At 31.9% G+C, this 24,585-nt stretch overlaps 4 protein-coding genes and 1 long non-coding RNA gene across 5 annotated transcripts; 4 read left to right on the top strand and 1 right to left on the bottom strand.

Annotated features, from left to right (window-relative positions):
* The first annotated feature begins 275 nt into the window (after positions 1–275).
* Positions 276–2,226, top strand: LOC100526956 (putative NADH dehydrogenase transmembrane subunit). The gene is made up of 5 exons (NM_001249545.2): positions 276–483; positions 584–676; positions 1,247–1,354; positions 1,443–1,537; positions 1,834–2,226. Exons 1-5 carry the CDS (start codon positions 346–348, stop codon positions 1,985–1,987), a joined length of 588 nt encoding a protein of 195 aa, NP_001236474.1. The 5' UTR covers positions 276–345; the 3' UTR covers positions 1,988–2,226.
* Positions 2,227–2,700: 474 nt separating this feature from the next.
* LOC100777797 (uncharacterized) lies at positions 2,701–8,073 on the bottom strand. Its single transcript, XM_003524808.5, has 10 exons — positions 7,444–8,073; positions 7,190–7,327; positions 6,344–6,532; positions 4,956–5,093; positions 4,709–4,827; positions 4,497–4,629; positions 4,276–4,405; positions 4,100–4,179; positions 3,446–3,580; positions 2,701–3,293 (listed from the first exon to the last, which is right to left on the bottom strand). Exons 1-10 carry the CDS (start codon positions 7,942–7,944, stop codon positions 3,063–3,065), a joined length of 1,794 nt encoding a protein of 597 aa, XP_003524856.1. The 5' UTR covers positions 7,945–8,073; the 3' UTR covers positions 2,701–3,062.
* An 8,537-nt stretch (positions 8,074–16,610) lies between these two features.
* On the top strand, positions 16,611–17,552 carry LOC102660566 (agamous-like MADS-box protein AGL82). Its single transcript, XM_006580784.3, has one exon. It carries the CDS (start codon positions 16,611–16,613, stop codon positions 17,550–17,552), a length of 942 nt encoding a protein of 313 aa, XP_006580847.1.
* Positions 17,553–21,258: 3,706 nt separating this feature from the next.
* Positions 21,259–23,029, top strand: LOC102660699 (uncharacterized). Its single transcript, XM_006580785.4, has 2 exons — positions 21,259–21,727; positions 22,410–23,029. Exons 1-2 carry the CDS (start codon positions 21,259–21,261, stop codon positions 23,027–23,029), a joined length of 1,089 nt encoding a protein of 362 aa, XP_006580848.1.
* A 314-nt stretch (positions 23,030–23,343) lies between these two features.
* Positions 23,344–24,551, top strand: LOC106798737 (uncharacterized). The gene is made up of 2 exons (XR_001388440.3): positions 23,344–23,928; positions 24,015–24,551. It is a non-coding gene; the product is annotated as an uncharacterized lncRNA (long non-coding RNA).
* The last annotated feature ends 34 nt before the right edge of the window (positions 24,552–24,585 follow it).

A 24,585-nucleotide genomic window follows, 5' to 3' on the forward strand; every position in this document is an offset into this window, starting at 1 on the left:
CACAAATATTAAAAAAATAAACAAATTAATGTATAAAAAATATTAGAAGTAAAAATCCATGTTCTATTTTAGTTCAACTGTTCTGTAGTTTTATTTTTGTTGCCAAACTCAGTACATTTATGTTGACCACAAATTATAAAAAAGTTGGGAGAATTTGTGTTACCCTCATCAAAACTTTGAATGGACAAGAAAAAGTGGAGGTGGATGAGTCTTATGTCCACGTGTCATCTCAATCAACATTTAATTTTGTCATTTTTTTTTCCTCTGAAGACTATTCACTCGTTGCCATGAAACTGAAGTGAGAAAAAGGATAAGGAGCCAAACTGTGAGAGCTCTAAACCAAAAATGAGCTTCACATTCAACCTCCATGTTCCCAAAGCTCTGCCTCCTCTTCCCTCTTCATCACGTGGAACAACTTCTCTCTTCTTTTCTTCCAAGCACAAATCATACCACAACAACACTAGTCCTAGCCAATCACTACGTGTACTTTTCTTTTCTTTTGCCAACTTATTCTCTAGTAATTCTAGTTTACCTCATTTCATTGAAAAACTTGTCTAACTTGAACTCATGAGTTCAATTGCAGATAACATGCAGCAGCCAGAAATCAAATCATGATGATGATGGCAGCCTAAAGTATACAAGTTTGGCACTGCAAATAGGAGTACTCTTGGCCTTGGTGAGATTCGTGTACATAGAAATTCAGTTTTTTTGTTACCCTTCCAGCAAACAAGTAACCTAAGCTCCTAAAAGATCCTAGTTAAATAGTAACCAATCAATAGATAGCTTTTATTGAAAATTATGATAAGAGTGTATTGGTGGTGACTTTAAATTACACTTTTCTAAGAACAAAGGGGTTTGGTTCAGTTGAGTAATGTGCGTATGTTATTATAAATTTCCTTAATACTTGTCTTTGATTTTATGGGTAAAAAAAAAACTTACACTTCTAAAAAGGATCATGCTAATTAATGTCTTAAAGAATCGATAAGTAGAAAGTCTTAAGTTGAGATTGTATTGGAAATTGCAGTGAAATGTACTGTTACACTTTTCAATGAAGTAAAAAATAAAAAAACACTTTTGATTCTTTAATCAGTATCATTGAATTTGATTAGCATTATGCTTTCAAAAAACAACTTTATAAAGTTTCCTTAAACAGGTATCTTTGAGCACAGGTTACAGTGGTTGGCATTATTCTTCATTGTTTTTGTTTTTTTTTACATACAAAAGTTGAGTGTGGCTATTTGAACAGGCTGAGCAGCCAGTATTGGCTGTGACTGGAGAGAATAACCGGCCAGAACTCCTCTGGGTTTTGACACAATGGGGGGTTGTTCTCTTTGGATATTTCCTTGTCGTGCCAGTAAGTTATTTTCTTTCACAACTTTTGAAGTTTGCTCTTATGTACTTAACAAGATGTGGCTGAGCATAACATAGTGAGTGAATTGCAGCCAATAATCATGTACTGGCTTTGGAAAAGATGGTACAGAAGAAACTTGCTGGAGATGTATTTACAATTCATGTGTGTCTTCATTTTCTTCCCAGGGTGAGCAACTCTTCCTCTAAAAGCAAAATATATGTATTGTTGTTGTCTAACTTTGTCAAGAGACTACTCATTCAAAATTTTGCATGACTACAGTGTAAATCCTCTGAGTTCAGGTTTCAATTAGGAACATTTTTCATGTTATAATATAAGGATAAAGCGACTAGTATAATTGTGCGCAGTGATAACAAATCTACAAATTAAGTTGGTTGCATGACTTTTGAAATTATTGGTTTCAAGAATTGGCAGCATATTTCTAAAAGCTAGCACACTAATGTGTGAAATGTGATTTCTTGCAGGGTTATTCTTTGGGCACCATTTTTAAACTTCAGGAAATTCCCACGGGACCCTTCCTTGCAGTACCCTTGGTCTGTACCTGAAGATCCTTCAAAAATTAGAAGTTCATACGCAAAGTACCCATATGCCGAACCTGAAGATTATGATAATCTATGAGATCAAGACCAAAACACAACAAATCAGATGTTCTATAAATGTGCGGTTCCCCAAAACTACATTGTTGTGAATGTAGGGTTATACCTGTTTTTCTGCTTTTGATTACAAAATGAATATATTGAGTGGGATTCAGTTGCAAAATTTACAGGTAACCCTTCAAAATGGCACTTTCTATGTGGAATAATATGGTTTGAAATCCGTAAAATAATTCAACAATTTTGTTCACTAACCTAATAAAACTGATCTTGATGTATAATATCAAGTTATTCAAATTAATGAGCGAGGCGCTGAGGTTGAAATTAATGGGCATTAATGTAATGTAACAAGTTTAACAAAAAATTCATTGAATCGAGATAAGTAGTTATGATATCGATCATGCATTGCAAACTTCAGAAAATTTGATCAAAATACGTGGTTTGACAATTATAAAAAAGTGTCTCTGAAATAGAAAAAGATTGTACTTGGCATCATCATGCTACTGTGTCGAGAACCTTAAAATGCAAGAAGCGCTTATTCACTCGAAATTATCCACTTCTCCCTTTCTCACACTAAAAAAATAACACATTCTTGATTTTATATCGATCATCTGATAAGCTCAATAATGTTCAATTAAAGGAAAAACAAAGCATCGAGACCAGGGAAAAGGCAACAGAAAAGGGCACAATCATCCACCCATGATAACAGAGCAAAAGGTAGAGAAAAATTTCGCAATGTACCACCAAAATTCCTTTGATTAAAAACTAACTTCAGGATACAGCTGTTACCTCATTGGCATTTTGCCAGCATAAGTTAATGTAAAGGCATAGTAACTAAAATTAAAACTCAACAGAAACAAGAACAACAAATAGATTATAAAATGGTCAAACTAAAGTAAACCTCAAAGCATTGTTGACCTCAACTACTCTCTGTCATCCGAACAGGATTTGAACTACGTGTACAATCTCCGCATTAAGCACTTTATTATGAGGCTATTGGTTTACTGTACCCATTGTGATTTGTGAATGAGATGGGCTGAAAAGAAAATTGCCGTTTGGAAGCAACCAACTGCGGTAATGCGGAATATTCTCCAGAGTACTCAGTGCTGAACGTTGAAAAGTTCAGAGAGCTTCTTAAAATCCAAAGATTCCAAATTGGGGGACAAGGAAACAGCAGCACCCACAGCCAAAGCAAGAACTGTAAAGGTTAAACAAGTCATGCACCCATGGCTTCGCGAAACTCTTCCTAAGATTATCTTGCAATATTTATCGGCGTCCTTGAAGTGTGCATGACGAGCAGCATCAGTCTCAGAGTCCAATACTTTCTCATTCTGCAGTAAAAAAAAGTTAATCCATTATTTACTTCAAACATTCTGTTACTTCAGTACAATAAAACACAATTCAACCAGTCCATCCTGGGAGGTTGGAGAGCAATCCCAGATGCAATAAACTGAAAGTCTAGCACTTTTGCCTGTAAAACTACCTTTTGCTTCAAGTTCTTTATGGTATCCCTCAGTGGATCATGAGGAGACAATTTTGTTGATAACTCCTTCCAATCATCAGAAAGCTTCTCCAGAACTGAAACACTTGCTTCAATGTTGTCCTGATAAACTTTTTCCTGTCCATATACAATAAGGAATAAGACCAAATAAGTAAAATCTAGTTTTATGATTGTGTTAGGTAATAAGCCCAATGGGCTGGTTTGTTAGTTGAGGGAGTTAAGAGTTTGAGTGTTGGTAAGAATTCTATCAGAATTTGGCAGAGATAGGCGGCAATATAGAGATAGGCAGAGATGATTGGAGGTTTTGTTGGATTTAGTTAGAGATAGGTTTGGGGGAGAAATCTCACACTGATTGGCTCTAGAAATCCTGAGGAACAATTTGAATTTATTCTTTCTCCTCCTAACACGGGTTCATCACTTATCCAGGGCCATATGGGAGATCTCATATCATCGACAAAATCCTATCTTTTATTTGATTCTTTCTCAAATACTCAGAACCATCATCTATCAAATTGTCATATATATTTAAAAAATGCAAAGAAATTTTTTCATTAAACAAATTTTCTTGCTCTATCCAAAAAAATCAATCAGTTGCATAAACTCGAAAAGGTAAGCTTCTAGACAAAAAATACTCACCCATTGCTTGTAGCATTCAGTGTTTTGACTCAAACACCAAATAAAAATACCAGCTGCTTCTTTTGATAACTCGGGATTATCTGAAAATATAGTATGTTTCAGAATACCCTCAAACATTTATTTCATCAAATAAGAAAAGAAGCACAACTGTAATAAAAAAAATCAGGTTTGCATACTTTCTCCAGCTGCTTTGATAGCAAAACTGAATATCTGCAGTGCAACTTGTTTCATTGCTTTACTTCCAGCAGAACCTCCAAGAGCCACCTCTTTCAGAGTGGGATATATGGCCTCAAATCTTTCAGTAGCCTATACAAAAGCAACATATTGACATAAATTTTGAAGATTCAGAGCTATGATACTCTAAAATACAAACATACAAAACCAGCCGAACATATACCTTTACTCTAGTTGAAGATGGAGGGAAAGTAACCCGGACCAAAATTTCAAACGCGGAAGAAGGAATTAATCGTTCCCCTTTTCTCACAGCACTGTTTACTAAAACAGGTCGGGCTTTGGGGGTAGACAAAATTCTGACAGCAAATCACAGAAAACACAATGGTGATGACAATAGCAATAATGAGATAAAAGAAAGTAGCTATATTTACATACTTTTCCACTAGCTGCAAAACCAAATCCCTGGATTGGGGGTTACCACTTTTGCCAATAACTATGGGTAGGAGATTCCGTGCCCAAGCATACAAACCTACTGAGAGATCTCCTACAGCAGCCTACTCAGAAAATATTAAGCATTAATAAAATGAAGGGAAAAAGAAATGCTACACAGAAAAAGTCAAGCAACTTATTTTTTGGGGATTTCTTATAAGATCTCTTAGTTATTTTGGCTTTTACCCCTCACCTGAGCTATCATCCATACAATGACTGGAAGCTTATCTAGCCCTTGATACTTTGTACTCTCCCTCAATGTGGGCAATACAGATATAAGAGCATCAGGCTTCCGACGCAATACCATTGCTAAAACAACGAACATTGCAACCTGCAGTTGTGAACAAAATGTCAGTCTACAGCAGAAAAGATAAAAAACGACAAGTATATCTGCATTTGGATACCTATAAATAGTCATGTAAAGGTTGAATGTGATTTACAAACCAAAATTACAAAAAGAAATTTCAAGTCAAATTTAACAATAAAAAAATCACAAAAACAAACTAATAAAATCAGAAGATACACAAGCTACAATGAACAAACATAACCTAATGGAGATTCAAATGGAAGAATTTTTTTTCTTTTTTTCCATTTTCAGGTGCATTTAATTTCTAGAGAGAAAAAAAAACACAAGTACTGAATAATGAAAGCTAACTCATTTTTCCATTCATGGCACAACCAAAAATGGCAACGGAAATCTAAAAACATGGATATTTGACCTCCTAAGTAATTGAATGCCCACTCCCCAAAAGAAAAAAAAGGAAAAAGGAAATTTGATGCATGTGTGTGTGTGTGAGAGAGAGGAGGGATTAACTTACACCAAGAGTAACTCTTTGGGAGTTACTCCTCATCCTCACCATTCATTTTCTGATGTTTGTCAGTCATGCATGGAGGGCACCTGTGAATTTACTGCTTATCTCAAGAGCACGTACTTGTGTTATCTATCTTGACATTGACTATTCATTCGTATTGAGTGTACAGATCAAAGAAGATCAAAATGGACAAATAAAAAATAGAACTAAAAATAAAATTTAGCAACACTGCCTCCTACATGTTCTTAATTTATGGCAACCCCAGTCATTGGAACAATTAAAGCAGAGATAATCATGTCAAAACTAACAACTTATCACAAACATATTAATTAATATATCAAAGCGCACTAAGGCATATAATATAGAATTTCAAAGTCATGCATTGCAGTCATGCACTGATCAAGCATCCCTATTGCATTCGTTTAAAAGAGAATATTTGGAAAGGAAGGTATCCTTTGCTAATTAATCATGCTTTGGGACAAGATTGTTTAATTGACATCTCTTAGCTGTTCAGCACATGGGTTCTTCAAGAGAGTCCCCTTGATGGATTTGCAGAGTGAACAGCTATTCTCTATTTGTATTTTCTTTTTAGCTTAGCTTTGGTTCAATTTGGTGAGTGGCCTTGCTATTAGTTTTCAAGAGTGTTTCGTTTTCCTTCTTCTCTCTAACAAATCTTATCTTCTAATACAAGTTATTTCTGTTATCCAATAATAATCAGAAGGGGGAAAAACACTAGTTCTTGACAGAGAAGAGTATATAGTATAAGTACCTGAGATTTTGAGGACACTTGTTGCACGGCCTTTTTGGAACCCTTGGCCACATTTTGCTGGCTACCCAAGTCAGCAAGAATGCTATCTAAAGACCAAATCAGAAAGGTACTAAGTGCCTCAGGAGAACGTTGGTTAATCCAGTCCATTGATGTTTTATATACAGCATCAGATATGTGAGAAAGTGGTGTCTAGCAAAAAGGAAATTCATTAATAAACATCACAGGTGAAGATTAGAAACTAGAACAAGATTCTAATAAATACCAAAGATAGAATATGAATCAAATACTCTTCAAAATCAATTTATCCATAAAACAACAAGAACAAGACACAGACAGTACTATGATTCTGAAGCTGATGAATGGATCAATAACAAGACACAGTACTATTTATCATGGTAGAAAAAGACAACAGGTTTAGGGAAAGTCTTCTTTAACTAACCGTATTAAATTACCAATTTTAAAATAGAGAATACAGTAAATGGTATCATCACGTAAACCAATATCACAACAGATTTAGTAAAGCATCAATATGCATCTCAATTAAATTTCACTTCACCAAAGACACTAACGGCTTCTATACCGCAAATGTACTTATCAGACTTGAATAATTTAAATGCAAATAAGTAAATGATTTGCTGCTATGAAACTTTTGAAATAATTTCTTTACGAGCTATTAATTAGAGAATAATGTGACTGAACTTCACAAAAATGTAATGTGGTGGCAACCCATCTTTGAATTGAAGAACTAATGTGGCGACATAAACATCTTGGGAGGATCAAATTGAAAATCTTTTTCTAATATTTACAATGAAGAACAAAAAAAAAAACAAGATATTCGAGACTCACATCGGTGATCTTAGCCACAGTTGACTCCCTGAACAATTTCACCCAGGGAAACTGAGATGCGGTCACAGCAGAAAAAGCACGCCCAAAGTAATCAGTGAATCGCATCATCAATATATCCTGCTGCTCCTCGAACGATCCCTGTTGTGAAAACAAACAAATCAAACGAATCGCATCACATCATCTTCTTGATCCAAGTAGATCAAACCAAAAAACACAAAACCTAAACATGCACGATTCAATTCACAATGCCCTACCGATATCTCCACGAGGAAAGCGCCCAGATCAGCGGCGTCGATCTTCGCCGCCGCCTCCGCCACCGTCACCTTAGGCTTCTTCGGCTTCTTCTGCTTCACCTTCTTCGCCTCCTCGGCCTTCCCGTTCTCCGCAGAACGGTCCACATTCTCGTCATCGTAGTCGTATTCGTCGTCGTCGTGGTGCCGCTGCTTCGATCTGAGCGGCGCGTCTTCGTCGTCGTACGCGGCATCGGCCAGCTTCTTCGCCTCCACAATTTTCCGGCGCCGGTCCTCCGACTGCAGCTCGAGCGACCGGAAAACGCCATCGTTGCCGGACAGCGTGCCGTTCGGAACGAGCTTGTTGGAATTCGCACGGGAATCGGCGCTGTTGGCGGCGTTAACGGTCTTCTTCTTCTGCTTCTTAGCGTAGGTCACCTTCTGCCAACCGTGGTCGGCGCCGTGAGAGACGCCGTTGGATTCGGCGTGTGCAGATTCATTGGCTGCTGCGTGCTTTTCCTCCATTGCCGTGACGTGATTTTCTTCGATGTCTCTTCCGAGGGGAAAATTGCGAAGGGGAAACGAGAGAAAGTGATGGAAAGTGAAAGGAAAATGGTAGAAGGAGGAGAGGAAGAAGAAATTCGAAAAGGGGAATTTTCGATTTTTCAAAGAGTTGACTTCCTGAAATTGACCTCGTTCTCGCCCCGGAATTACGGAAATGCCATGGGGTAGTTCTGGGTTGAAAGAAGCACGTGTTTTGTCGAATAGGCTCTTAACACGTGTATAGTCCCATTCGTACACACGACGTGTATCGTTCCATTATTACGAGTTAAGAGGATATCTTAAAATACCTTATCTCAAATCCAAATATTGATATATTTTCTTATAAAAAAAATATATTGACATATTTTTAAATTGGAGTTGTTTATGGAAAAACCACAAAATATTAAATGTGTTTTATTATTAAATATTTTTAAAAAGTGAAAAAAAAGCATTTTTAAAAGTAAATGTTTAATATTAATCCTAAAATACATCCATCATCAGATCGACCATCACCTTATCTCAAATCTCAAATATTTACATATTTTTAAATCAGATTTTTTTATGGAAAAAACACAAAATATTACGTTCAATTATCAAAAAATTCAACACAAAAAAACATTTTCAGAAAATAAATGTTTACTACTTTTGATTTAATAAAAATTTTCTTTGAAATATTTTTTTATCATGTATAATAATTTATTTTAATTTTTTGGTTTACTGAATGCATTCTCTTTCTGAAAAAAAAAATCTTATTCAAGACACTAATTGAGTTCTATATGGGCATCTCTCCTAAGTCCCAAAAAAGAAGATTCAAACCTTAAATAACTAAAAAAAAGAAAATGTCCATATGTGTTTCACTTTTTGTCCTTTTAAATTTTTTTCTGTTCCTATTATATTATTTTTATTTGATTATGGTTTGTTCGTCAAATCTAACAAAAAAAATTATAAGGACAAAAACAAAAATAAAAAATGAGAAATTATAAAAACTAGAAATTGAGAGGAAAAAAAATAAAAATAACCAAAAATTAAAGGGTCAATACAAACAACCTTATATTATAATGATTAAACTGTTATTCAAGCAAAAATTATAAAATTAAACCTCCAAACGCTACAAATAGAAAAACAGGATGAAGATGCTCATGTACAACGTTTAGACATGTTAGGGTTTGAGTTGGGCGATGATGTGCATGGTGCTGCTAATTAAGGTGTTGATGTTGTGCGGGGTGTTGATGTGTTAGGTGTAGTGTAGTGTGCTGGTACGATATGCCGGTTGGTTATGTGAAAGTGTTACATTGTTATGAAAACTTTTTAAGTTTGGAGTTCATTTTCTATGAATATTATTTTGACGAGAAAAAATTACTAATAAGGTGAAAAAAGTATAAAGGGTTAAGTCTTTTCATTAAAAAGGTGTCATTTCGATAAATGAACTTTAATGTTATTATGTGTACTCAAAAGATGTTATTTCTAGGAAGTAGGGGTGGATAAACGGGCCCAAGTCTATGGATTGGCCTACAGAATCAACGGTCCGCGCGGGTTATGAACCTATTTTTTTAAACGGTCCATGATTATGTTATATTTTTGGGCCCGTCCCGCTTAACCCGCAGACTATGCGGGTTTGGCCCGCAGATTTCACGGGTTGCCCGCAGCCCGTATTAGATTTGTTTTGTGTGACTCTGACCCAATTATATTACATTTGATTTTCTCTTTTTTACTTTAAACTTTTCTTTTAAAATAATAGATAAAGAAATATATATTAGATAAAAATAAAAGATTTAAATTAAAAGATGATAAAGATAAAAAAGATAAGATAAGAAAAATAAAAGATTAATATAAAAAAAGATAAGTAATAAATAATAAAAATCTTCCTTTTTGATATTTTTTCAATCTTTTTCTCTTTTAATCTATACTTTTCATATCTGCAAGTCATAAATAATAAAAATTTTAATTCTTATCATTTAAGTTAAAAATAATTGTTAAATAAATATTTTTAAAGATATTTCAATATATTTTTATTATAAAAAAGATAAGTGATAAAAAAATCTTCCTTTTTGATATTTTTTCCATCTTTTTCTCTTTTAATCTATCATTTTCATATCTCCAAGTCATAAATAATAACAATATCAATTTTTATCATTTAAGCCAAAAATAATTGTTAAATAAATATTTTTAAATATATTTCAATATATTTTTATTATAAAAAATAGCTCATATCATATTTAGTAGTTATCATTGTAGCATACTAAGAACACTTTTTCTCCTCACGGTTTTTCTCCAGCACATAGTCACGCACACTCGCATGTCATACGACTATTTCCCTTACAAAGAAGACAAAACGCGACTAACACTCACGCAGTCACGCGACACACCACAGCGGCACAGCCTCGGCCCACCACCGCGCCACCACGCAAAGTACGTCTCTTCTTTCTCTAGAATTTGTTTTTATCCTATTTTTGTTGGGGTTGATTCATTGTTGTTAAACTCTTAAATTCTATGCCTCTTTTCTCAATTCTGTCGCAGAGATACTTTTGTTTTCACAAACTTACTACACCCATCACACTTCACTTGTCTATTATTATATGATAAAATCATGGGATAAGGGAATGAACCACGAAACTCTTGATCTACAAGTTATAAACATGATTAATTGAGTTTTTGTATGATTTATTTATTTTATTGATGTAATTGACTAATTATTGAGATTTTATTTACATTTGTATTGAACTTAATTTGATTATATTATATTTTTATTAAAATTGAAATTCTTTTAAAGTTAGGCCCGTGGGCCGGCCCGTTTGACCCGCGGGGTCCGTGGGACGGTGGCAGACCAATTTATTTGGTCCGTGTAAGAAGCGGGGGCGGATTGGCCCGGTCCGTTGCCAATGCGGACTTATGCGGGCGGGCCTTACGTGGGGCGGGCCGGCCCGCTTACCCACCCCTACTAGGAAGATAATTTTGATAATATTGTGATACATGTAAAAAAAAAATGTTGAAACGAAAGGATAAATCCATATTCAAAAGAAAAAGTTGTAACAGTTCGTTCTCAAAGAAACACAAGATGAGTAGTTAGTATTAGAAGCCTATAAATAAAATTTCTAACAATCATTTTCGATGGATTGAATCACTACTACTTAAATTTTCATACATAGTTCACAAGAAATGGTTATTGATTTAAATGTTGTTCTGAATGTATTCATTCAACTTTTAATAAAATTTGTTTTCTTTTACCTTTTTTCATCTCTCTCAATCCTTAGTTTCTTTTCAATTCTCATTTTTTCTTAAAATATTTACTTTTATTAATATTCATTTTTTCTCTAAATTATACTTTTATCCAATCTCCATTATTTATTATTATCAAGATTATTACTATAACTGTTATAACATGTATTACTGAATTTATCATTAACATTATTATTAAAAATATTTTTCTATCGAAATTATCATAAATTAAATTATTATCAAAATTATTTTTACAAAAATTGTTACAATGGATATTACTGTTGGAATAATTATTACTATCTTCATTAATACTTAGACAATTATTTTAAGTTAAAAATCATAGTTGTTTGTTTGATTAAAAAAAACTTATCGAAAATTAATTCTATATCACACAGTTAAAAACATTAATTTATTAATATAATTATTAGTGAAAATTATTACTTCACAGATATAAATTCTTTGCGAAAACTATTACAATTTTTTTTTATTAGTGGTGGTGTTATTGTTTAGGGGACCTTTATCTCGCCTAACTAGGCTAATATTGATAGCATTAAAGACGGATATGCTTGTGAATTAACAGGGAGCGACGATTCTAATTATGAAACACATAGGTAAAATATGAAAGGTTGAGGAAATATGTTTATGAAAGGATTTTGAATTTAAGTTAGTATTTTTTATGCATAAAAATAGAAGATAATATTAAGAATTTATAAAACGCTCACAATGTTCAATCAACTTATATCGGTAATTCACTTTGATTCTCTATTAATCAATAGCCATGGGTAATTAAGTGAAGAATTAAGTTTGGGTTATTAGAGAATCTAACAACTTGAATAAATCATGCCAGAATGTGAGGAATTTAAATATTTTATAATTAAGAATAATTTAAAAGAATTAATTGATATTATATCAATAAGTTATTTCTATTTTTTTTTTTTATCTTTCCGTTGTTTTCATCTTCAATTTTCATCATTGATAAATTTTGTCTTTAATCTTTACCGTTGATGTCTAATTTTTATCTTTCTATAATCATCTAAAGATCAATTTTTGATACTGAAATGGAAAAATGATGGTGTTACCAATTTGTTAAGAGAGATAATATTTCGCCATTCATATAAAAAAAAGATCATGCTTCTATGGAGAGATACATCATGTTTCTTAGTTTAACAAAAAAAATCACGTTCTTTATTTCCTAAAACATCTTTGAATAAAATATGAATTTTTGATGTGTTTATGATTATGATTGTGTTTTATAAAAAGTATTTTTTAATGAGATTTTAATTTAATTACTATCATATATAATCAATCTTATTTATTTTTCACATTAATTAAAGCGTGGACAACTAATTCGAGTATGGAGATTGAATTACTAAACAAAGAAAGACACGAAGTTACTACCCACACAAATATAAGAATTTATTTAAAGTACAAGTAAAAAAATAGGTACTGTAGTACCTTACCCACAACTCTACACATTTGCCATTCTTAATTTATGTTCTCAATTTCATATATTGATATCATGAAAATAAAATAAATCTTAAAAAATTCTCAATTTAAATTTACTATAAATATGAATTAAAATTTACATTAGTGTTTTCTAGTAATTTAAATCAAAATATATAATTGTATTATCAATTAACATGTCTAAATCATGTTTGATTACTGTAATTAGATATGCCATAATTAAACAAATTATATTATTCGTTATTTTCATTACTTTGTAATCTATTACCATAAATTATAAAAAAATTTAATAAAATCAAAATTTATGTAAGATTTACTAGTTTAATTCTCATTTATTTAGAATATATACTCATAGTAATACTCTTAATTATTATAGATGTTTTAAGAATTAAAAATAAAATAAAATATTTCATCAAAATTAAAGTGAAAAGAGGAATGGATACGGAGTTATCAGGTGAAATATGCATATGTGGTGAAATTTGCTTTTATAACAATAATAATATAATTAATAAGAAAATTATTTCATAAAAACTAATAGATTTAGATATATTTTTAATTCTTTAAATTCAAGGAAAGTTTGTATAACTGTATTTGATCTCTCAAATTAAAAATTGATGTTTTTAGTCCTTCTAATATGAAAAAAGTTTATTTCAGTTCCGTTAAGGATTTTGCTTAGGATTATAAGTCACTTACATGACAACCTATTTTGATTTTACATTTTTATTATCGAACACCCTACTACATGTATATTTTTTTTGCTCAAAGTATTATTTCTGACGGTATTTGGGCAGAGGGCACTTGGACATAGGACAAACATTTTTTTTAATCAAATTATAGGATTAAAAATAAATCAATTTTAATTTTGGAGGATAAAAAATGAAAGAAAATGATTATATCTCTAGTTTCTTTTTTTAAAAAAATATACAAGAGGACTAAAATATCTAAAAAATTGTTAAGATGGTATAACTCAATTAATTGAACAAGATATATATAAGGTATTGTAAATTTATGACACTATTTTTTATTGATATGAATAAAAAAAATATCCTCTAAAAAGTACAAAATATATATGAGTTGAATCAGCTCTCAAAGAACTGTAAATCCAAGAAGAGGCAAATTCAAAAACTTGATAGCAACTGCAAAGTAGCAACCAACTAGCAAAGGAAATCTTGATTTGATGTTCCATCGCTGATTAGAGACGGAATCGAGAAGGCTTGTTATTTCCTAATCAACAAATTTTTCATAGTGTTCTTGAAAACATAATTCCATGTATATCGTCTGCATTCTCATGCACATCATGAATCTCTTAGACAAGTTAAAAGCAAGAATGGATTCTAGCTACTACAACTACCCGTCAAAAGCATGATCCTATCTCGAGTTTTTAATATAATAAGAGATTGTTGGATCAAACCTGTCGTCAAACTTTAATTTTTGCACACAAAAAAATCAAAATTGTTTCTTTCCATAATTCCATCAACTACACAAAGTCATTTAAGTTTTGGTTGTGACAGTGTTGGGTTGAAGATAGAACAATAGAAGGGTCCAATAATCATCATTTTAATTATTATAATTATGTATCTTTAAGAATTAAAAAATAAAATAAGATATTTCAGCATATATTTCATTGAAAAAGGAATCGATATGGTGTTGTCACATGAAATTTGCATATGTGGCGAAATCTTATTTAATAATATATAAACAATGATTAATATAATTATTTTAAAATGTTAATTCCATAAAATTTAATAAATTTGATGATCGTATTATATAAAATCAAAATATAAATAAGACTTAATAGTTTATTTGGCTGATTTAATTTGAATATATGCTTGTATTAATCTTAATTAACTTATGGGTTATGTTAGGAATCGTTTTAAATCTGCATATGGCAAAAGAGAGTGCTGGTGAAAGTTCAAGGAGCATGGGAAGCATTGCGGGAACAAGTGCTTGTCTCAGAGGTCAGCCATCCATATGCATTAGCTGCAGAATACTCTCCATTGCGAGAATGACACCAAACCCATATCCATTTATCAGAATATTGTTACCTTGGTAACAATTTAATAAAATTAACTTTGTTCAAAAACAAAACAAAAAGGGAATCATTTTAAATCTTCTTACAAATCTTCCTACATACTAAATAAAGAAAGCCTTAATTGTTTATAAAATTTTAAGATATTAAATATTTTTAATTTTTTATTTGTCCCTTTTTCATTAAATACTAAAAAAAAATTAACAAAATTTGTAGAAAAATATGTCCGAAGAATTCTATAATGGGCTAGATTTTTCGAATTAATTAAGGATAATCTAAGTCACATTAAAGAAAGATAAAAAGGAAACAATCCCAGGAATATATCATCACAAATTAGGGCAATTTCAGCACTAATTATGATCTGTAGGAGGCGAAGGAAATCAGATGGCGGAAGAGCCAAGAAAAGATTCATATAAATTAGAACAACATCCACCATAAAATGTCATCGCACAAAACGGGAAAACGAAGGTCAGGGAATAAAGCCAAAGAGGTGCGTTCCCTTTTGAAGTAAACACTAGTTTTATATTTTTATAATAGTGATAGTGATATGTTGATGAATTAATGTCATTTGTTGTTGTATGTGGTTTTGGTTTCATTGGACCCTTCGTCCATTGTTGTATCACCCTACAGAGCATGAATGACTGACTGTGTTGTTGATAATATTAATGAAATATAACTAACACTAAGCAGATCTCTCGGTCCTAGTCAAGAAACACTTTTGATATTATTTTTTTTTGCAAAAATATAATGTGCTAATGAGATGTTTATATCTTCTTGATGTCTAAAAATCAAGAGTCTTTTTTTTTTTTTGGAATGGATACACAAGTATGTTTGTTTTCATCTTTCTTCATTTTTTGATTTTTGGATAAAACATGATTTTTTTTGGACAAGACATTTGTTTTTGGTGAATTTTTGGATAAGACATTAAGTTTAATATAATATACCTTTTTTATTATATATTAATGTTATGTTAGTTTTAGTTTATTAAATTTATGTCTTTTATCCGCATTTTAGTTTCTTTAGGGGTTAAGTAATAAGAAATTAACTTGAAATTTATATTGGTTTGCATATATAGATGAAACGTAAAGATGTTAAGGAGCAAGGAAGTCCAGCAAATGTATGTGTAGAAAAATCTGTTTTTTTTTTTTAAAAGCAAAACAAAGATCAAGAATAATATAAATATTATATACAAAAAAAAAAAAATGATGCAAAGCATGTTTTTAGAGCAGTGTCGTTATCATGGACCCCGTGAATGTCAGTCTCTAGTCTAATGTTATAATAATTAGTGAGTTTAAATTGAAGAAACAAATTCTATGTGCTGTAAAGAATATCAGTTTGTATCTTGATCTAGAATCAAATCAAAGTTTGGATCTTAATCTAATATTTGTAATTTTCTGTGGTAACAGATCATCACTGTAATTGATATATAGAATCTATTGGATCAATCATCCAATCATAGAAAGTTATTCTCTAACCAGCTACCTCTGTGACCTCCTTCACACATACTTGCCAAATCCCTCCACCAAAGGGATCCTTTACTAATTGATTCTCCCTCAAACACCCTTTGATTTCACCATATCTAGCTTCCCTTCTCTCTCCAAACTCTCCAATTGTTATAAATAGTGGTAGAGGCAAGGGGTTTGACTGGGAGTAGTAATGGTGACTCCCAATTTTTTAAAAAACTATGTTTAAATTATTATAAAAATAACTTTATGGTGCCTCTAAAATATATAAAAAAATATATTGAAAAATGATGTATAAACATCACTATGTTAGTTGACACTTTTAGCGAGATAAAAAAAACTAATTAATTAGAGAAGATAATACAATAGATATAATACGCTTATTTTGAATAAAAATTCTGGTGCCTATCTAAATTTGTCTAGATTTATGCACTGAATGTTGCCAATTGTTGTATATACTATATACCATGCAGAAAATGGGTCGTGGAAGAATACCTATGGAACTCATCCAGAAGGAGAAAGCCCGTAAGAAAACTTTTGACAAGAGAAAGAAAGGATTATTGAAGAAAGCCTATGAAATTTCCACTCTTTGTGCGGTTGATGTTGGCATAGTTATCTATGCTCCCAAGTTTCTCAATGAACCCGAAACATGGCCCCAAGACCAAGATTCAAGAGAGGTCAAACGTATCATTCAAAAATATCAAAACACCACTAGTGACAGGTATTCTAAGATGTATAATGTGCAAGAGTATTTTAACGATAGAATGAAAAAGATTGAAGGTGAGATTTCCAAAGTGCACAAAGAGAAGATCAAGCTCATGTACCCAACTTGGGATGACTCTTACAATACTCTTGGAGAGGAACAATTGCGGATGTTTGTTAGCATTTTGGATGTTAAACTTGATGCTTGTAATCAAAGGATGAATATGTTAAAGCGGGATTCAAAGGGAAAAAGAATAACTAAATCAGACAAAACTCAGACACTTACTCCCTGCATGACCTCAAATTTCATGTCTCAAACACAACAACTTTTTCCATCTAGTGATAACAACCAAGTAGCATTTTACCCATGTCAGCTTAGCCAAAGTTCTCAACCTTCCATGTTCCATTTTGGTCAAAGTTGCATGCAATTCATGGAAAAAAATGCAATGGTGGATTGGGCTAATCAAGTTGGTGTCGGTGCTTGTGATCCTAAAATGGGTGTATTAAAGGAGGATGGATCTGACAAAAATCAAAACTCCTCACCATGCTACAACGGAAATATGCAAACTCTTCCTTCTCAATTGCAGTACGATGCAACTTTTCAGACCCTACCAAATCAACTAGAACAACCATCAGGGGTTGAACTTAATGGTTTTTACGATTCAAATATGCTTCAATTATCTCAATTTTTTAACTACATGCATGGAAGGAAGTAGGGTCGTCCCATTACTTCAAACATATATGCTTTTTTATTGGATTGTCAGTTAAGGTTTTAATTTTCTTAGGTTTCAAGCATTGCCTATGTTTAATTTAAAGACTTGTTGAATTTCTTTTCTTGATTATGGATTTGAACATTATTTAGACATACAATGGTCTTCACAACTTGGCAAATAACCTGTTATTGTTATGTAGCACCTGCATGTTAATAGCTTGTGTTCAACATGTGTTGCACAATGACACGTGTACGACACTCACATAATCACATAACTTTGAATAAAAGAATAATTTTTTCTGATGACTCGTTCAAGACAAAGGTTCAGATACGACACTAAAATCGTTGTTTTTATTTTTTCTGGTGAATAAATTTTTTTAATTACCATTTTTTCGATTTGTGCGTGTATCTAGGGGTGGATAAGCGGGCCGATCCGTCCCACGTAAAGTCCGCCCGTATAAGCCTGCATTGGCAGCGGACCGAGCCAGTCCATCCCGCTTCTTATATGGACCAAATAAATTGGTCCGTCCCCGTCCCGCGGGTCAAACGGATCGGTCCGCGAGTCTAATTTTAAAAGAATTTCAAATTTAATAAAAATATAATACAATCAAATTAAGTTCAATACAGATGTAAATAAAATCTCAATAATTAGTTAATTAATCAATAAAATAATATCTTAACAAAAGAAAATTCAAGCAATAAATCTAAAATATGAAATTTAAACATCTCTAACAACAAATGATTTCATATTTGAAGTAGTTTGAGCTTTCTCTATCTCGACATTTAAGAGTACAATAACAATGAATCCGCCCCAACAAAAATAGGATAAAAGAGAGAAGAGATGAAATTTGCGTGTTGGCGCGGTGGTGGGCCGAGGCTGTGCCGCTGTGGTGTGTCGTGTGACTGCGTGAGTGTGAGTCGCGTTTGTTTTTTGTCTGCTACAACTACAATGATAACTGCTAAATATGATGTGAGTTATTTTTTATAATAAAAATATATTCAAATATCTTTAAAAATATTTATTTAACAATTATTTTTAGCTTAAATGATAAGAATTGATATTTTTATTATTTATGGCTTGTAAATATGAAAATGATAGATTCAAAGAAAAAAGATTGAGAAAATATTAAAAAAAATAAGATTTTTAGCATGTTATCACTTATATTTTTTTATCTTAATCTTTTATTTCTGTTATCTTTTATTTTTTTCATCTTATCCTTTTTTATCTTTATCATCTTTTAATTTAAATCTTTTATTTTTATCTTTAAATCTTTATCTTATCTAATATATTTCTTTATCTGTTATTTTAAAAGAAAAGTTTAAAGTGAAAAAGAAAAAATCAAACATAATATAATTGGATCAGGGTCACACAAATCAAACGGGTGCGAGCAACCCGCGGACCCTGCGGGCCAAACCCGCATAATCCGCGGATTAAGCGGGACGGACCCAAAAATATGATATAACCATGAACTGTTTAAAAAAATTAGTCTGTAACGTGCGCGGACCGTGAACCCCGCAGATCAGTCGATGGACCTAGGCCCGTTTATAGTGATCTTGATCTTCTCTCTATATATCTTTAAATACGAACAGCATTTATAAAAGTTAATGTTCATGTTAATGTATCAACTCTACAACTCGCGTTTAATATGCAAGTTTTATATACGCAGCAGTCTGTCCACATTTTTTTTATAGTTAAGATGCTAAATTTAATTTTTAAACTTTGGGTACATAATGGAAATGTTCTGCCTGTTGTGTGCCACAATGCCAGTTGTATGCGTGTGAAGCACATGGTGCATAATGTGATTGGACGAAGATCAAACATTATTACATGAATTAAGCAGAAACAGAGGCTATATATGGTGCTTGCATTGCCTCTATTACACAATTTTTTTATTAATAAATATTAATTGTTAATTTATTATTTTTTACTTTTATCTGTTTTCTAGTGTGTTCTGCAAGTTGGCTGTTGCTACCATTTACCATTTCTAGGGTGAGGGATAATAGAGGTATTATATTGGATCCATCACCATCCACAATACAATTGTATCTAGCTTCATTTTAGTAATTGCAAAATAACCACTACCATATATATGTAACCGCAATTTAAAAGTGTTATCTGTATTTTATACGCAACCCAAGCTCTAATACTTTAAATCCTAAGAGAGAGATACAATTTTTATATTATTTTCCTCAATAAGTTTAGCATGACATTGTCTTATTAATTGATTTCAACTACCAATTTACGCTTTAAAATTATAATAATCCAAATTGGTCCCTAATTTTTTTTACTGCCATACCTGAAATTTTTAAAATAGCAAAGTGATTTTTAAAATTATAAATTATCAATCAATTTAATTCTTAAAATTATAATTAATGGAAGTTAATATTAATCACTAAAATAAAATAATGACAAAATGATTGATACTGCAAATAATCAATTAATTTAATCCCTCGTCCGTAACTATATAGAGTCATCTAACAATGTTAAAAAGCTCAATTGGTAAGTTAAGTGCATGAGTAGAAGCTAACTCGGCATGCATACATAGTTGTCACGTTATAAGAATGAAAATGATCGAAATATTAATGGAATAAGAATTAATTGGGCCTTTTCTTACATATTTGTCCTTCTTTCTTTGTGCATTTGTTTTACATTAGTCTTTTGATCTACCATTGAGAAAATGTCACCACAATAACTCTTAAAATCAAATTCTATTTATCCATATACAAATAATTATTTAATGGGCAGATAAGATGATAAAATCAAATGTGAATAATGTGGTGTCATTATAAGGAAGAATAAAGATTTTGAAAAGAAAAAAAAATTATAGTGTAAAATAATTTTAATTATTATTCAATTATAAATTATTATTAGTGTGATTTTTAAAATAATTATTAATTATAAAAGTTAACAAATTTATCATATATTATAATATATTAGATGATAATATAAACTTTTTTATATTATTAATGCATAATCTTTTTTTTGTTTTAATATAGTTAATTAAATATAATTTATTTTTCTAAATATTATAATGCAATTTTGAATATACAATATAATAAAAAAATAAAGTTTCATTTTTTCTCCTTATTAAAAATAATTTCAAATATATTTATTTGTTTTTATGAAGGCGATAAAGTTGTGCCTTGGTGACTCCTTTAGGCAAATTGAACTAAAGTAGTTGAAAAAATTACACCATAAATCACCATTTGTTTTTCGAAAATGTATAATGCTATCACATTAATTCCTAGAACTAATTTTTCCCCAAATAATTACGAAAATCCCTAAAATAAAATTACCACTCATATCAATTTATGACAATTGTAAAATCTCTTTACACTATCCATGCATGAAGTATTTTCTCTAAAAAAATATCTTTCATTCCATGTATTAATTTATATTTCTTTTAATTATATATATATATATATATATATATATTTTCAAATAAAAGAAAATCTTTACTGTTTAAATAATAAATAAATGAGAAGTTTGAAATTATTTGTATTTTTTCATAGAAAGCTGGCACCGTTTACAAACTTTGCACTCCATGAATTTCCTCCCATTTGTGAATGATCCAACAAAGAAAACAATCTACAATTGAAAAAAATAACGATTTGGTTTCCTTGATTGTTCACTTGCCTTAACAATTGGAATAGATAAAAACGTTGGGAATGAATTTTTTACAAATCACAAAGAAAAGAAATCAAGAGAAATGTCAGAGGTTTGGCATCTTCTGAAGAAATCACTTCGTTGCAAACCTCATGCATTAGAAGTTCATGATCCGAAGGCATATAGCAGTACTCAGAGAAAACCACAAGGCAAGATTAGCACGCAGAGACACTCACTAGAGGACCATGTTAGCCATGAAATTTTCCTTGATAGATCAAGCGGTGAGATTATGCTTTGTCCATGTTGTCCTTGTTCTCATGAAGGCAGTGAAGATGGAAAAGGTGTACAAGAAGAGCCTCATCCTCCTAGATCAACCAAGCGAATTATACCTTCATCAAAAACACATTATGTTGATTGTGATGAATGTAATTTTTTCTCAAAGAAAAAGGTGCCACTGAAGAAAGATTCTAATGATGATCTCCCAATATCAACTCGTCATCATGAATGTGATGAGAAACTAAAATCTACTGACACTGTTGAAGAACATGATCATAATATCCCTGAACATTCAGGTAAGGGATAAGTACTTTTTCTAGTTGAATTAGCATGAATGAGTTTGAAGTGCTTATATATGGTTTATGAGCCAATTGTTCTATGCTTAATTTTTTTATATCATACTAGGGGAAAACAGACATTTCATACCAATTTTTTTTCATGTTTTTTTTATAAAAAAGATAATAAAAGTTAATGGGTGATTTGTGAATGTAATTATAGAAATAAAATAATAATTTATGAATATAATTATAAGAATAAAATAAACATAAAAATCTATACACCAAAACATCTTATTCGTTTTATATATAATTATAGATTATAGATGATATAATGTCTGTGTGATAACATCAGTTTTGTTTGTGTTGTGGTGGTCCTGTATCATAGTATAATTTCTCCCCTTAGAGAGGAACTCAGTAGTATACTTTGAGAAAGGGATTGAGAATAAAAAAAAGTGACCCTCAACTCGACACTATATTAAATTTGACCAATTACGATCGAACAATTTTGATTTTGACACTAGTATGACAAATTAATTATATAGATTTATGTCAATGTTGAAACATTGGAAAGAATATTCATGTGATTTTTGGCAGAAAAATCTATTTTATTTCTTTTCCTATATTTAAATTACAGATATAATTTCACTTAAAAAAGTGCTTTTACTGAAATTATGGAACATCTACATGTACATTTTTGCAGTGGTCCAACTTGAGAGAGACGGTTCATCTTGCAAGATCATCCAACAAATATGCAAAGATAACTTGATCGAAAGCAAGGCATCACAGATTGAATGTGTCTTGAGAGTTCAGAACAAACAAGAAACGTTTGCATGCTTTGAGGAAAGTAGGGGTATGGTAAGGACTAAAGCTGAAAGGTTACAAAATGAGCACCCAAGATGCATGGTCGATGGAAATGAGCTATTGAGATTTCATGGTACAACAATTGCATGCTCCCTTGGTTTAAATGGCTCTTCTACCCTTTGCACTTTAGAGCAATGTGGTGTGTGTCAAATTCTGAGGCATGGTTTCTCCGCCAATAAAGAATTTCATGGTGCACTTGGGGTTTACACCACTTCTACTAGTGAAAAAGCCATTGATTCTATTTGCTCATCCAATAAATCTGTCCGTAGAATGTGTGTTATGTTGTGCAGAGTAATAGCTGGGAGAATCCATAATCCTCTACAAGAGATCAAGGAAATGGTTGAGCCAGAGTTTGATTCTTTGGTAAAGAAAATGAGTGACCAATCAGAGATTGAAGAACTTATTGTTTTGAATCCTAGAGCTGTACTCCCTTGCTTTTTGGTAATGTACAATTTCTGAAAGTTAGATTCAACTAAAGCTTAGGCATATGCTTTGATTTATATATTTATAAGATTTGGATTATAGTTTTCATTTAGACAGGAATATGTATTTGTTCCGAATTAAGGTTGGAGCTTCAATGATAATTTTTCTGGGGGAAGGTGAATGATTATTTACTGCTTCACAAACTTGACAACAATGGATGTGTGAAGACGCTAACAAATCGTTAATTTCTAAGCGACAAAGCGTCAGCGTTAACGTTTTCCCGACAATAGAATATAGAAATAATGAATTTCTTTATAAGTTGAAGTTATCGTGTTTTTAGTTGTTATTCACTTATTCTTCAAAGATAATACTTTTTGAGAGTTTTTTGACTTCTCTTTAACGAGACCTTTTAACTTTTTATCAATGGCGTGGGCTTCCAACATGCGTGTCAACTTGTGAAATCCCTCGAAGGCCAAATCATGGCCTGTTACATCTCTCTCTTCTACGCCAACAAAGCGTCACTCTCCGAACCCTACCCCAACCTCTTCTCTCAATCCTAATCTATTTATATTTCACCTTTGAACTAACTAATCTGCGTCTTGTTCAAGGGAGCTGTCCAAGAAGATTTATCCGACGAGGATTTCGACGTGTTTTCCAATTCAGCATTTTGAACCAGTGAAATTAATTCTTGTTTTAGGGAGTTAAAAAAAAGCAGATTTTTCATTTTTCGATCCCAAACATAATGATTTTCCAGGAGCCAAGACCTTGCTGCAAACCTACCTTGACGACCAGGAATGGGATTTGACTGCCTTTGTAGACTTGATTGAAGATGACGACGATGAAGGACTCTTCGCTCTTGTTACTGCTCTTAATTTATATAGATACAGGGTTAAGGATTTTCTCCTCCATAAGTGTCGTGGGCCACGGAAGATGAGGTTAGATGTTACCACGTGTTTCTGTTTGACTGCTAGGAAGGGTTTTTGTCTATTTAGAGCTTAAATTGTTGTGTTGCGTTTCACAGCCGACGGAAGAGCTCCGGTGGTATGTATGCTCTGTATTGAAGCTGAATTTGGGGATTATATGGCACAGTGCTAGTGTTTATTCTAGTCCTATAATTCTAATGAAGAAAGAGGACTCCATATGGCAAATGTGTATTGATTATTGTGCCCTTAATCAGGTGAAGGAAAAGCTGAATTTGGGGATTATATGGCACAGTGCTAGTGTTTATTCTAGTCCTATAATTCTAATGAAGAAAGAGGACTCCATATGGCAAATGTGTATTGATTATTGTGCCCTTAATCAGGTGAAGGAAAAGCTGAATTTGGGGATTATATGGCACAGTGCTAGTGTTTATTCTAGTCCTGTAATTCTAATGAAGAAAGAGGACTCCATATGGCAAATGTGTATTGATTATTGTGTCCTTAATCGGGTAACTATCAAGTTTCCAATTCCTATGGTTGATGAATTGCTTGATGAGTTGTACAGGGCTTGTTTCTTTTCCATGCTTGATTTCATGAGTTGCACGTGAATTTATCTTGATATGAACAGAATTGTCAAATATAGTGAACACAAAACCTGTAAAGAAGCTCCAT

The sequence above is a fragment of the Glycine max genome, chromosome 5 (assembly GCF_000004515.6).
Source record: "Glycine max cultivar Williams 82 chromosome 5, Glycine_max_v4.0, whole genome shotgun sequence".
Taxonomy (NCBI): Eukaryota; Viridiplantae; Streptophyta; class Magnoliopsida; order Fabales; family Fabaceae; genus Glycine; species Glycine max.

Bases quoted from the DNA above. Each gene is read 5' to 3' on its own strand.
- LOC100777797 (XM_003524808.5), bottom strand. From the start codon at position 7,944: ATGGAGGAAAAGCACGCAGCAGCCAATGAATCTGCACACGCCGAATCC. The intron at 6,533-7,189 runs GTGAGTCTCGAA...CCTTTTTGCTAG, and splicing joins CTGTGGCTAAGATCACCGAT to ACACCACTTTCTCACATATC. The intron at 4,828-4,955 runs GTGAGGGGTAAA...TTTTCTGAGTAG, and splicing joins TTGTATGGATGATAGCTCAG to GCTGCTGTAGGAGATCTCTC.
- LOC102660699 (XM_006580785.4), top strand. From the start codon at position 21,259: ATGTCAGAGGTTTGGCATCTTCTGAAGAAATCACTTCGTTGCAAACCT. The intron at 21,728-22,409 runs GTAAGGGATAAG...ACATTTTTGCAG, and splicing joins TAATATCCCTGAACATTCAG to TGGTCCAACTTGAGAGAGAC.
- LOC102660566 (XM_006580784.3), top strand. From the start codon at position 16,611: ATGGGTCGTGGAAGAATACCTATGGAACTCATCCAGAAGGAGAAAGCC.
- LOC100526956 (NM_001249545.2), top strand. From the start codon at position 346: ATGAGCTTCACATTCAACCTCCATGTTCCCAAAGCTCTGCCTCCTCTT. The intron at 484-583 runs GTACTTTTCTTT...GTTCAATTGCAG, and splicing joins GTCCTAGCCAATCACTACGT to ATAACATGCAGCAGCCAGAA. The intron at 1,538-1,833 runs GTGAGCAACTCT...GATTTCTTGCAG, and splicing joins GTCTTCATTTTCTTCCCAGG to GGTTATTCTTTGGGCACCAT.